The 14,179-nt window shown below is 46.3% G+C and overlaps 1 protein-coding gene across 1 annotated transcript in view; it reads right to left on the minus strand.

Moving 5' to 3' along the window:
* Nucleotides 1-14,179, minus strand: part of LOC116839988 (exocyst complex component 1-like) — a 63,561-nt gene that overhangs the window by 3,922 nt on the left and 45,460 nt on the right. The window contains exons 11-16 of the mRNA XM_032806324.1: nt 11,468-11,586; nt 9,957-10,067; nt 9,614-9,687; nt 6,317-6,557; nt 4,961-5,144; nt 3,618-3,817 (exon numbers count right to left, since the gene is read on the minus strand). Coding sequence (XP_032662215.1) covers nt 3,618-3,817; nt 4,961-5,144; nt 6,317-6,557; nt 9,614-9,687; nt 9,957-10,067; nt 11,468-11,586 — 929 coding nt within the window. The remainder of the gene's footprint in view (nt 1-3,617; nt 3,818-4,960; nt 5,145-6,316; nt 6,558-9,613; nt 9,688-9,956; nt 10,068-11,467; nt 11,587-14,179) is intronic.

A 14,179-nucleotide genomic window follows, 5' to 3' on the forward strand; every position in this document is an offset into this window, starting at 1 on the left:
GAGGACCTTGCAAGGCTTTCTGGAAATCTAAGTGCACTATATCACTGGATCCCCCTTCCACAGTTTGTTGACCCCTTCAAAGAACTCTAACTAGATAGTAAGACTGATTTCCTTTACAGAAACCATGTTGACTATTGCTCAACAGTATGTTTTTCTGTGTGTCTGACAATTTTATTCTTAACTATTTTTGACTAATTTGCCTATACCGATGTTAGACTTACCGGTCTGTAATTGCCGGGATCACCTCTAGAGCCCTTTTAAATATTGGCATTACATTAGCTAACTTCCAGCCATTGGTACCAAAGCTGATTTAAAGGACAGGTACAACCTAGTTAATAGTTCCGCACTTCATATTTGAGTTCTTCAGAACTCTTGGTGAATTTCATGTGGTTCGGTGACTTGTTAATGTTGAGTTTATCAATAATTCCAAAACCCCTCTAGTGACACTTTAATCTGTGACAGTTCTCAGATTTGTCACACAAAAGCCAGCTCAGGTTTGGGAATCTCCCTAACATCCTCAGCCGTGAAGACTGAAGCAAAGAATCCTTTTAGTTTCTCCGCAATGACTTTATCATCTTTAAGCGCTCCTTTTGTATCTCGATCATCAAGGGGCCCCACTGGTTGATTAGCAGGCTTCCTGCTTCTGATGTACGTAAAAACATTTTGTTATTACCTTCAGAGTTTTTGGCTAGCCGTTCTTCAAACTCCTCTTTGGCCTTTCTTATTACACTCTGGCACTTAATTTGGCAGTGTTTATGCTCCTTTCTATTTGCCTCACTAGGATACTGGCTCCATAGTGTTGGCAGTAGGAAAAACTAGCTCCTGGTGTTCATCTCTATGATGGGGTGCATACACTTCTCCACCCTTCTCTCTCCCTCCCTCGTAGCAGTCACACAGGGGGTTAATAGGCAGCACAGTTACTTCCCCAGCTGTGATTAAGTGGCTGACCAATCACAGCTGAGTTAAAAGGCTTCTCCTAGAAAGAGAAGCCTTCTGGGGAGGGAGACTGGAGGAATGGAGCTCCCAGAAGAAGGCACTTAGGGAGAGATGTCCCAGGTGCTTGGAGAAGGAGGAGGCCCAGCCTGTGGGTGGCTGCATGCTGCCAGAAAATCTGAGGGGACTCAGCCTCAGCCTGAAGAAAGTGGCCCAGGGAAACAGCAGGGAGCAGACCCTGGCTGCTTAGTGCAAGGGCCCTGGATTGGAGATGGGGGGCCTGGGTTCCCCTACTAACACTCAAAGAAGGGGAAGCAAAAGTCCTGACAAAAAGGAGGACAAGGACTATTGAGATCATGGTGGGGCTGAAGGTGTGGGACACGGTCATTAGGCTTCTGCTTGATTGGCCTTGTTCTCCCCCTGGATGGGGTGGGACTAGAAGCAAGTTGGGCAGAGAGAAGACCCATGAAAAGGGGCAAATCACCCCAGGACTGGAGTGACCATTGACAGGGAGTGCAAGAGTAGAAGAGGTTGGTACACCATGCCTGGTCCTGAGGGGTGCACCAGCCACTGAATGACTCCCCTGCTGTCCCATGGTTAACAGTGATATGAGCTCCTATGTCTCCCAGACTTTCAGTGACACTTGGAGCTTGTTCACACAAACACTTACTTGGTGGGAAGCTGGGGTGTAAATCTAACCCGCACTAGCCTGCAGCACACCAAGCGGCCATACAGGAAGGAGCTGTTAGTGTACGGCAGGGTCCAATGGATGGTTAGTGCCCAGCACCCCAGCTTGCTGTGAACAAAGCGCTTGCATAGACAAGCCCTTACACCTCCTAAGTGAAAAGTGGACTTAAGTTCTTAAATCAGCTGGTCACTTTTGAAAATTTTACCCCATGTCAGTAAATTAAGCGGCTCATAACTGAAAAGTCACATGGGGAGCAGTTGTGGGCAGCAAAGACGCTGCTCAGGGTTCCTCTCACTGAGCAGAGCCCTGCTAATGGATACCAGAAATATAGTCACTTTGCCTTGCCACCAACAATGAAATTCCACTCAGCCCTCATCAATGGAAAACAAAACAACTAGCACAGGCAGCGAGATGATTGAAGCTCTGGCTGGTGTCATAGCTGAGCATATCTTCCAGGGGCAGGAGGAGTCTGACAGCAAAGTCCAGATGCAAATCAAAACCAACAGGCATTTCAATTATATTCAACTGGGCCTAGCTTTTATTAGAAGTTATAGGCCAATGAGCAGGTGGGTGAGCATTAATCAGAACAGCAAGGGGTTAGTGGAGTGGCAAGGAACTATGGGAAAGGGCCGAATGTCCGCTTTAGTGGAGCCATGCTTTTAGCTCAGTTAACAAATCAATCTCCTGGGAACCCTGAAATTATGTTAGGAGGCTCTGCGCTAGCAGCTATCCAGAAGGAACCAGCATCAGCCAGCCACAGACATGCAGCCAAAAGAGAAAGCAGTGATAGAAATATACCCCTTCAATTCAAAGCCAATTCAGGTGAGCTGCACAACCATTTCTGCTCGCTCACAATAGTGAGGCCATGATACCCACCGATGCTAGCTAGAGAGGGCAGCAGTGCACAGACATGTTGAGTGTTAGTCTCACTGGAGTAATTCTGGCTTTGATCTCACAAACAGGGCAACCCCTTCCTGTCCTGTCTTCCAACTGTCTCTTGGATGGGGTGTGTGAATCCAGTAGAGGGTTTAGTTGCAGAGTTTGTATCCTCAGCATTTGGGGAAGGGCTGTATTCATTTCTAGAGGTCAGAAGCTCTCCTGCTCTAGGGCAGAAATTGAATTATCCCCCACAGGGAAAAAGGACCTCATTCAGCCAATGTTTGAGAAGCACTTTTGACATATAAAGCATGAGATTTGTGCTAATGGATATTAGATAGCAAGGGCTGCCTAGTATTGTAGGGGATAAAGGAGGTGAGAGCAAAGTAAAGGCTTGTCTACACAGCGATAAAAGCTGCATTCTCAACTCTGGTTAGCTAACTCAGATAAGATCATGTTGAAGACAGGGCAACTCGGGTTCAAGCCTATAGGACAGCCTGGGGCTGAACTCAGGTGGCTGACCTGAGTTGCTGTGTCTTTACTGCTATTTTAACCAGAGAGGGCTAGCGCTGGTTAAAACACCTTTTTTTTTCTTTTTGCAGTGTCAAAAGTAGGGCCAGCTTTCTTGCCGTCCCAAGCGGCGAAGCAGGGGAAAAAAAAAGATAAAGCCGTGAGAGTCGGCACTTTGGCAGCAGCTCTACCGCGCCTCTTCATAATTCGGCGGTGGGTCCTTCGCTCCAAGAGAGACTGAGGGGCCCGCTGCCAAAGACCTGGACGTGCTGCCCCTTTCCACTGGCTGCCCCAAGCACCTGCTTCCTTTGCTGGTGCCTGGAGCCAGCCTGGTCAAAAGGGTGCTTCAGATTAGCCTGGGGACTTCCTGGGTAGTGCCTGCTGGAGAAGTAGAATAGTCCAGTGGTTAGGGCACTAGCCAAGCACATGGTAGACCTGGTTCCACCTTAGGCAAGTAGTCTTTCTGCATCTTGGTTCCCCATCTGTAAAAAGGACTTAGGCATGGTGTGAGGATAAATCCATTAAAGACTATGAGGTGCTCAGGCAGGCTAGTAAGGAGTGACATATACATACTATAGACAGAGGAGATTGTGGCTTGCAATGTACTTACGTTGAGTTTCTCCAGTGGCTGTCCCAGGTACTTGGTGACATATCTCTCCAGGTGCTCATGGTACCTTTGCTTCGCTTCCCTTCTCTTGCTTTCCAAGCACTGGATCTTCTTTTGGTACAGAAAGCAGTGGATGTGGTGGAAGTTTTCCATCATGACCATGTCCGTATTGACCTTCAGGTTTGCTGAGGCCAGACTGTTGACTAAAAAGAACGGGAGAAAGCACATAGGCCTAGAGGGACCTTTTGATAATCAAGATGGGGAGGAATGGAGGGGAGATACAAGGTGAAAAGACAGGATGAGTTAAGCCCACCATGCACAAATCCAGAAAGGTCTTCCAGAGAGTCTAGGTAAGTCCTATCAGTCCAGTCCACAGACTGACTTAACCTTCCTAGCCCTAGAGTCTTGCCTTCAGCTTATGCTTTGGAGCTAATGGCTCTTAGCCTGTCCCATCTGAATGGCTGGCTGATTCCAATACAGGAGGGAGAATAACATCGTAATGTAAATAACGATTTATGTAATTTATTTTTATTTCTTATCTCAGGAATTTCCTCCTGACAGGCTTGGTACTGATTGCATTAGTGAGACAGCTCATCCAGGATAATATGCAAAGAAGGCTCTACCCTCTGCATCATGGAAAGGTGCTAATGTAGCTTTCCAGCTTGCAAAGTCTGGGCATCTCTGAGTGATCTACAGCTCAGCCTTCTGTTGTGTGGAGGGGGCATCATTTCCACAGCACCCTGAGCCCCCGCCAGGCTCGAAAGCAAGAGACCAGTTTTGAGACCCACGTTAGGATTTTTTGCATGGCAACGCCGAGTGCAACCTGCAAACTACCAACCTCCCTCTCTTTCTCTTGGCCAATGTACAGCAGTGCTTTTTGGTGGGAGACCTTCTTTCTAACCACTTATTCCAGTGACTCTGCACCTCCTGAGACTTCTTAATGTTGCTCTTATATTCTCTCTACTTTGGTGTATCTATAGCCAGGAAATGCATTCTCAGACCTCAGCTGTACTGGGTTTTCACTTGGAGCAGCTCAGGAAGGAAGGAAGAGTGACTCTATGCCATCCCTCTGGGACCCCAAACAAGCCCTTGCATGTGGTGTGTTTTTCTGTGCATAGTGCATACACGTGGGTGGCTGCATATATGCGTGTGAGTGTATGTGAGGGATTTCAGTATTCCAACTTGGATCAGGATCCAAATTTCATACTGGCCAGTCTGTGCTAACAGAACCAGAATCCAGATCCAAACACCCTGGGCTTTAAAAAAGAGGGTTTGAAATACTGCTCCAGATCTGACTGTTGTGATTCAGGTCTAAGCTTACTCCACCAATGGCTCTTTGTACTCACTGCTGCTGAAGACGCTGCCCACCAGTTTGGTGTGAGCTTTGTCCAGCTCGCCTCTTTGCTGAGCCCATCTGAACACATCCTCCGAGAAATTCACAAACTCCTCAAAGCGGCTGACGAAAGGCAGGATCCCGCCCTTAGCCCTGCTAGGTACCTTCGCTTCCTCAATTTCTTTGCACAGGACACACTGGGAGCAATAGAATAAAACAAAACACTCTCAGACTTGGCCAATCCCTGGCTCTGGGGTGGACATGCCAAAAAGCCTGTCAGCAAGCAAGCCCCACTAGAGCCTGCATGCCAGCATCAGAGACAGCTGAGCCCTGTACTCGTAACCGACAGGAATGAATCAGGAATGATAAAATGGTCAATTTCAGTGCTCTCATTCATACGCTGTCAGATTTTAAGGCCAGACGGGACCATGGGGATCATCTAGTTTGACCTGCTGTGTGGTATATATCAGCAAACTTCACTAGCATTGCCTTCCTCCAGCCCAGAATGACAGCTCTTGAGTCCGTTTACCTCAGAACTAGTACAAACATGGGCATTGGCAGGGCAAGCTTCCCCTCCAATGTCCCAGCACTGTGCCACTGAAGGACTACTTCTAAAGGAGTGAGGGGAGTTCAGTCTCCAGGGATGATTCAATCTTTGGTCTCTGGGATAACGCTAAAATAATGTTTATCTAGCATTCAGCCTGAGCTGAGGCAGCCACGAAGGGCAGGCATGAGTTCCAGCTGTGGTGCTTTTGTGATATGAGTAGGGTGACCAGATGTCCCAATTTTACAGGGACAGTCCTGATTTTTGGGTCTTTTTCTTATATAGGCTCCTATTACCCCCCCTCCCGATTTTTCACACTTGCTATCTGGTCACTCTAGATATGAGCACCTATCTACTAGCAGCTAGTGTGAAACCATGTACAGCTCCACGCAGATGGCTGAACAATGACCAGTTGGCAATAACTTGCAGCTTGCTTTCAGCCACTGCTAAAAGCACTGTGACAGGAAAGTTCCTAGTGATGCATTTTCAGCCACTGCTTTTAGAAATGTGCTGTTTGAAATCCCTTGGCCTCCCAGCCCTGTCTGAATGTATGGCCTACGCATGCCCATACAAGTGGGGACATCCTCGTGTACGCACTAGTAATTGATGATGCAGGGAGATTTTAATTCTTACAAGAATTTAGAGCCAAATCCACACAGGCATTGGCTTCACTGTGGGGAAGGGGGGCTGACTTCAGTGGAGCCATGCCGGTTTATTCCAGCTAAGCATCAGGCCCAGAAGCTCCATTCATTTGCACAAAGGGTAAATGCTGGCTTGGGGCTCCAGTGCTCCGAGGCTCATCTCTGCTTATGGATGGAGACTCACAATGCACTTGTTGAAGTTGTTCTTGGCCAGGAGCAGGATGTTGCTGAGGACCACATTGAGAAAGGAGGAGGAGGTGGCTGCAGAAGAGCCCTGCATCTCAAACATGTAGTCGTTCAGGGTGACCAGGACCTGCAGGCAGCTAAACTGTTGGACTTTATTGCAGGTATCTATAAATCCTCTCAGCTCTGGCTCCAGGGAACTGAAGATCTCAGACAGCAGCTGGGTGGGCTGCTCTTCTAGTCTAGAATAAGTGTCACAAACAGAAAGGAGGTTGGGACAGAGCTGCTCAGGTAGTGGATCAGCCAGAAAGGTATGGACAGGGTGACAGAAAGATACAGGCAGGTAAAGCTCAAACACAGCCTCTTCGGCCTCACAAACCAGGAGCTAAGAGTGCAGACACCAGATACACACAAAGGCCCAGATCTCACAGGTACTGAGGTGTCTAACTCCTCTTGATTCCAAAGGTAGTTAGAAGCCTAAATACCTTTTAATGATTTGGGCCAATGACCATTGGCAAGTCATGTACTACAGCTCTACACCATGGTAATAGTGATTTGTCTAAAGTGATAGCCCTGCCGTGACCAGTGACATAACAATAACACTGCAACGGTCAAGGTTTGGATGCCCAGTTCCCAGTGAAATGAATAGCTCTGGGAACACTTTTGGCCTCCACTCCAGTGTCTTATCCTGTCCCAAGATACAATACTATCAGAATTCTTGCGGTTACCTTGATAATATATTTGCTCCTATTTCTGTGCTTTGTTTCCCTGTGTGAGCAGACTAGAAGCAGTGATAAAGAACCCTTTCACACAACCACTCTGCTGAGTAAGCACTTGGTACTAACCAGCACTGCCCTGAGCCCTGTGACACTGGCAGACTAAGCACCCATGTGACATTTCAGGTAATTTGACCCAAATTTTGTCCTGTTCCACACTCATTTACGCGGATGCAAGCCATGGGCATGACTCCTGATTTTCACCAGTGTAAATGTGATTTGAATATAAGCCAACATTTTTTGTTCCATTAACTTCATTCATTCATTGTCCAAGTGGCTTCAAGTACTGGATTGACTGAGGGCCAAATCTTACCCAGCTGTCTTCTTGTGATATTAGTTAGCAACAGTCCCCTATTTATCTGTCCAACATAGTTATAAGTCCGCTGTTACCATAGCATCTGAGCACTTCACAATCTTGAATGTAGTTATCCTGAACACACCCCTGTGCAGTAGGGCAGTGCCACTATCCCAACTTTATAACCAGGAACTGAGGCACAAAAAGGCTAAGTGACTTGCCCAAGATCACACAGCAAGTCTATGGCAGAACATTGCCTTGCCCATGTCTCCTGAGTTCCAATCCAGTGCCCTGCCATTAGAGCATCCTTCCTCTCTTGGTGGGCAGTGGTCAGTACATGCCTTTGAATGACACAGTGGGTGTGTCCATACTGCAAGGTTAGCCGGATCTGGGGGACCCAGGCTTATGGACTTGGTGTTTTCAAATCTGAGCTTAAGAGTCCATACTGCATAGTAACCCTACAATTGCTGGACCAGGGTCTCACAGCTGTGCTGAGGTGTCCACACTGCACTAAGCAGATCTTCTGACTCTGGTTAGAAAATGCAGTTTTGTCAAAACATGGGATTGTGTTGATGGGAGAAGGTCAATTTCCTTTGTTTTGATAACATAAAACAGTTTGTTTTTAACTTTAGTGTTTTGATTCATTTTATTTTGACTCTTATATGATATGAACTATTGATATTTTACTGATATACAGCCCACACCCAGTTATCTGACTGCCCTGGAAGACAGCCAAAACTTTTGGATAACTGGAAGTGCTGTGAGCTGCAGCATCACTGACGTGGAAATATGTAGAACAAAGGGAATAATGCCGATGGCTTAATACTGTCCTTGGTTTTTTACTCTTTAATAAATTACAAACTTTACTGAGTTTATTAAAACACCAAAATTGTATTAAAAGCACTGTGGTTGTAATTCAATTCTGAATTAGTCATAACTGTCCTGCCAAGCTGCTGCTGTTGCTGAAACAGGATTAGATCTCAGTAACTGCAGGTAGCTGCTATACAAAGTCGTTGATTAGCACTAACAGGTGCTCAGAGGCTAATTTAGAAGTTATGAGTGGATGATTAACTCTAGGGCTACATGGGAGACACTGTGGATTCAGATAATTAGGATTTTTGGATAAAGGGCATTTGGATAAGTGGGAGTGTACTGGATTATATTTAATATTAGGTGTATTTGTATCCAAGAGAGACAAGGTGATATCTTTTATTGCTCTAACTTCTGTTGGTGAAAGAGACACGCTTTTGAGCTACACTGAGCTCTTCTTTTCTTAAAATGTTTTGACATCATTGGAATGAAACATTTGATCATTCCAAATACAATTTTTTTTTGGAATTTGTGTGGTAAATTTCAGCTTTCATTTGGATTCAGAATGAAAGCAAATTTCAAAGTGTCACTTTCCCATGGAACAGAAATTCCATTTTCTAACCAGCTCTGCTCCCAGGTCACTGCCACAGAGGGGACAAAAATGATAGACTTACTTTGCATGTCCAAATACTCCACTAAGATGCAGGCTGTCTGTGTGTTATTTGTATTACAGTAGTGCTTAGGAGCACTAATCTCACAGACTTTAAGGCCAGAAAGGCCCACCGTGACATCTCTAGTCTGTCCTCCTGCATATTATAGACCACAAAACCTCATTGACCATTTGCTGTAATAGTCAAATAAACTCTGACTGAGTTACCGAAGTCCTTAAATCTTGATTTAAAGACTTCAAGTTACGGAGAATCCACCATTTACTCTAGTTCAAACCTGCAAGTGACCCATGCCTCATGCTGCAGAGCAAGGTGAAAAACCCTAGGGTCTCTGCCATTCTGACCTGGGGGAAAATTCCTTCCTGATCCAAATATGGTGCTTGGTTATATCCTGAGCATGCAGGCAAGACCCACAAGGCAGACACCTGGGAATGAACACCATCTAGTGTCCCATAAGCAGCCATTGGCGATAAATGCTAATAGCAGTCATGGATGGGCCATATGCTATTGTAGGCAATCTCATCATACCATCCCCTCCATACATGTTTTCATGGACCAGGAGACTGTTGTTCTAGGTGCTGCACAAAAGCGTGCTGTTGAGGTGTGTCCCCTGAAATGCCTGATGAAGGGTAGAGAGGTATGAAATCACCACAGTCATGAGACAAAACCCCCTTGTCATGTGCAGCCAATTCCTCAGACACAAACTCCTATGGATTCCAGGCACGACAGATCACTTATTATCCACATACTCGGTCTTAGTCTTGGGCCAATGCGACTTCTCAGGAAATGCCACATCCTTTCCTCCCTTGCTTGCGGCAGGTAGCTGAAAGAAAGAATGGGAGGGAGGGAGAGTACCATTCCTCTTGAGAGACTTCCATTCTCTCACTTGGAGGGTAGAAGATAAATTTTGTGTCTCAACTCAACAGAAGTAGTAGTGCCTCACACTACAACTCCGTATCCAAGCTTAGGGACACAGTCATAGAGATGCTAAGTTAGATACAAAATTGCTCAAGCATCAGGTTAATTTCAGCTCCTTGCTCCCAAAGGTTAACTCTCTCATGGTAGGATCAATGGGTCACTTAGCTGACTTACCCCCAGCCCCTCTTGGGCTGCAGCATCCTGGCTCAGCATAAAGAATTGCTCAATAAACCTCTGCTCCGCGATGCACAGGGGTTGCAGCTCTCTCAACACCTGCTCCAGCATCTGCTTAGAAACAATCAGACACATTACACACACTGTTAAATAGTGTCTCCCACCTTGCATGCCTCAGTCTTTCCTCCTGTCCCCAGAGCTTCAGGGTCACTACTACAAGGCAACAGCAGGAGCATTTAGAGTATTGCTGTGCTAATTGCCACACTGCCAGCCCAGATCTGCTGTACATGAAGCCTTTAAATCTGGACCAAACTTTACCCCGGCTAGTTCTGTAAACATGCCAGTGTGGCACCCAGTTTGATCTCAGCAGCAGGGGCGGCTCCAGGCCCCCGCACGCCAAGTGTGTGCTTGGGGCAGCAAGCCGTGGGGAGTGCTCTGCCGGCGCCGCGAGGGTGGCAGGCAGGCTGCCTTCGGTGGCTTGCCTGCGTGGGGTCCTCTGGTTCTGCGGCTTCAGAGGACCTTCCACAGGCACTGGACCAGCGGATCCTCCGCAGGCAAGCCACCGAAGGCAGCCTGCCTGCTGTGCTTGGGGCAGCAAAATGCCTAGAGCCACTCCTGCTCAGCAGCATGGAATAAATGGCACTGTGGCCTGCTGCAGGCCAAGGAGGGGATTCAGGAAAAACCAGCAGCAAAGGTTTGGAGGCTAAAAGTGCAGCAAGTTCTCCAGGAGTCTGTGTGACTAAGGGCCTGAAAATAAATTAAAGGAAACTTGGAAACAAAAAGTCCTTTTGAACAAAAATATTGAAATGTTTCATTCTGACTTTTTTTTTTTCTTTCTGACAAACAATTGGGTGAAACTAGCATGAAATTGACAAAATGTTTTGGTGCCATCAAATCTGCGCTTTTTGGCTGAAATTTTCTGCCCAGCTCTATTCTCAAGTGACTCTATGTTAGGTGACCTGATCATGCCTTTGTCCCTCTTTAAGATGCCTCATCCACTGTATGTTCTGATTGTAACTAGGAGGCGCTCTCGATTAATCCTCCTCTGTGCTACCCTCAGACATGTATATGCCATCATGCAGGAGTTCAGCTCAGAGCCCCGACTCCATCATTCCACACACCTATGTTGGGGAAACCCCTGCCTGGAATCTGCTTGTGGGTGTCACAATCAGACAGCTCTCTCACAAACACCGAGCTAGGGTCGGAAGAGAAGCAGGTTGCCTCATTCTCTTTGTTCAGTTAAAAAAAAACAACTCCTACACAACAACAACACCACAAACCCCTACATTTGATTTGTGTCCCCTTGAAGTAGACTCCATGTATTGCCTAGGAGACAAGTGCCTGAAGTATGTGCTTAGGCAATCTGTGCCTGTTACAGTAGAGAACAACTCTGCTCCATTAATTCATGGACCGAAGGGCAGAGAGGAACCAGTACTGGATTTCTGCATATTCCATAGCCACCTTTCTAAAACATAAGTCCCATCTTCTTCTATTAACTCTCAGTTCCTTACTTTGACAACATTTCCTCTGTCCAGTTCATCCTCTTCCCCTTCTCTGCTGTCAGCGAGACAGAACCGAGGGTGCTGTCTGCTCCCACAGGCCACCTGCTTGTCTAGACCTTCTTGAAAACCTGGAACAGACATAACTTCTGCAGACTTTTGTATTTACCTGTGTCTCTTTGTTTCTCTCTCTCTCCAAGCTGTGGCACAGCAGCCATGGATAATCAACATGTCAACCATAAAGATGATCATCTGCTCAGTCAGCCAACCAGGCATACATGATGGGAGGATCTGGGTGTTAGTTGAATTCAGTCAGAGTACTCTAGGCAGTGGGACAGCCATATTAAAATAGTCAGGGGGGGCAGGAGTGAGAATACGGAAGTCTTACTGCTACTTTGAAAGGGATGTAAACAAGGGAGTAAAACGTCGAAGAAGGGATCTCCTACCTATTCTGCACAAGGCTTTCACCTATGGTCATAAGCTTAACTCTCAGCTCTCATAGACCTCACTTGTTCTGACATTACAGTCAGGTGATTCAGCCCATCCCTGTTATACCTGCTGCTTCCATATGGCCCAGTTGGCTTTATGGAAACCAGCCCTTACTGCCTGATTGACACGAGACACAGATTCCAATGGATGTCCTATGGTGTTCTCATTTCTCTCTCTCTCTCCTGTTATCACTCTTCTCTTCTCTCTCTCCTTCTCATCTACTGCTCTCCTTCCAGTGCTGCTTGTCCCCTTGCTACTCAGTAGTAGTACAGATGTAGGAAAATCTGGGAATGAGAAATCTTGGATGCTATGGATCCTCCAGTTGGTATAAATCAGTAAAAGCTGTCGAAAATTTTCCATCAGAACTTATTTTGATGGAGAATAGGGTTTTAGATCAAATAATAATTTTCATGGAAAGTTACCACTTTCCTCAGTTTTTTTTTTGATTGATGTAAAACTGAAAATATTCATCTGAAAACTGAACATCTTTTCAGTTTTTGGCCCAAAATTTACGTTGTTTTGGCAGTTTGGGGACAAAAATTAAAATTTTCTGCTGAAAATGTCAACAAAAAACCAACCAAAAAATTGTTTGTTTTCACTGAAACTTTGTGTGTGAATGCCTGGGGTCCCATGCTACTGAGAAGCCACAAGCCTTGGCGTTGGGATTCCAAAGGCTTCCAGGCTTCCAGCTCCCCATTAACCCATGAGATGGGCTGCCAAAGAGTCAGACAGGCAAGCTGGCAGAAAGCCAGGCAGGTTTCCAATGGAATGCTACCTGGGTTTCATCAGAAATTTGTCAAAATCGAACCCTCTCTGCAAAACAGATCAATTTCACCCTATTCCAGAAACAAAAAAAAAAGTTCCATCAGTATTGTCCTGACTAGCTCTAGTGACGAGGTTGGTTGACTTCTTCTATAGTATCCGTTATTGTCAGCCACTATTTGAGGCAGTATGTTCCTGATTTTCTGAGCCAAGCACAGGTTAGTAATGTAGAGATGTAGATACTGGGAGTCGTTTCTGAGCTCTGTGAGCAATGACATGGGAGTATGAGCTTGCATGAGACACAGTCCCCCTCATTTTTTTTCTTCCTTTTTGCTCCTGCAGCATTTCCAAGATATCCTGGATAAATCTGTGTAGATAGCAACAGAGGGTGGGGTACGAGATGTGCCCTCTTCAGAAGCAGATGGATACAACAGGCAAAGACTTGGAAGCCAAGTTAGCCTTTTTTTCTAAAAATTCCCACTATCATTAACATGAGTTCAGTTCCAGCAATGCCGAGAGCCCTGCAGTAGATGGGCTGCCAGTTCTTACTGCCATTTTAAGCTTTGCACCAGTGAGAGCAGATTTTTTTTTTTAATTGTCCCCTAGTGCAGCCACGACTTTAGCAATATATGCCTGGAGACCGGAGAGACTGAACAACACTCATGTGCTACAGCAATTATTCCAACAACAACTGGAGCATCCTACTGTGCACCCCAATCAGCAGCCACTTTCAGCCTATAGACTTGCCCATGTTCACAATGAAGGTCTCTGGCGGAGCTGCAACGGAACACAGATTCTCAGGCTAGTGCCTTAGCAATAAGGTCATCTTGCCTCAAGATGAACTATGTACCCATGGATGATTCCCTGCAGCCTCATGCCAGATACAAAGCCCTCAAAGACTCCTGCTGTAACCACAATTGGTTTCTCAGAGACTTTGTTTACTGTCATTACTTTAATTACTAGCTTTTTATTACATGTATACAGCCATTGAAAAAAGGTTGGTGAACCACTAAAAGGAAAAGACTCTCTGCTGAGGGGGACAGAGGGGCCCATCTGTCGCCCTGACATTTGATCTCGGGAGGTATGCTGCCTGCTGGGGGCCTGTATCCAAAATGTTACAGAGGCATTGTCGAGGATTATCCGGCCTTCTGACTACTATCCCATGCTACTCATCCATGTGGGCACAAATGATACTGCGAGGTGTGATGTTGAGTGGATCAAGAGTGACTACAGGGCTCTGGGAGTACGGGTGAAGGAGTTTGGAGCGCAGGTGGCATTCTCTTCGATTCTTCCTGTCAAAGGTAGGGGCCCGGGCAGAGACAGATGCATCATGGAGGTGAATACCTGGCTGCGAAGATGGTGTCACCAGGAGGGCTTTGGCTTTCTCGACCACGGGATGCTATTCGAGGAAGGACTGCTAGGCAGAGATGGCGTTCACCTTTCGAGGAGGGGAAAGACCCTATTTGCACACAG

This window comes from Chelonoidis abingdonii, chromosome 8, assembly GCF_003597395.2.
Source record: "Chelonoidis abingdonii isolate Lonesome George chromosome 8, CheloAbing_2.0, whole genome shotgun sequence".
Taxonomy (NCBI): Eukaryota; Metazoa; Chordata; order Testudines; family Testudinidae; genus Chelonoidis; species Chelonoidis abingdonii.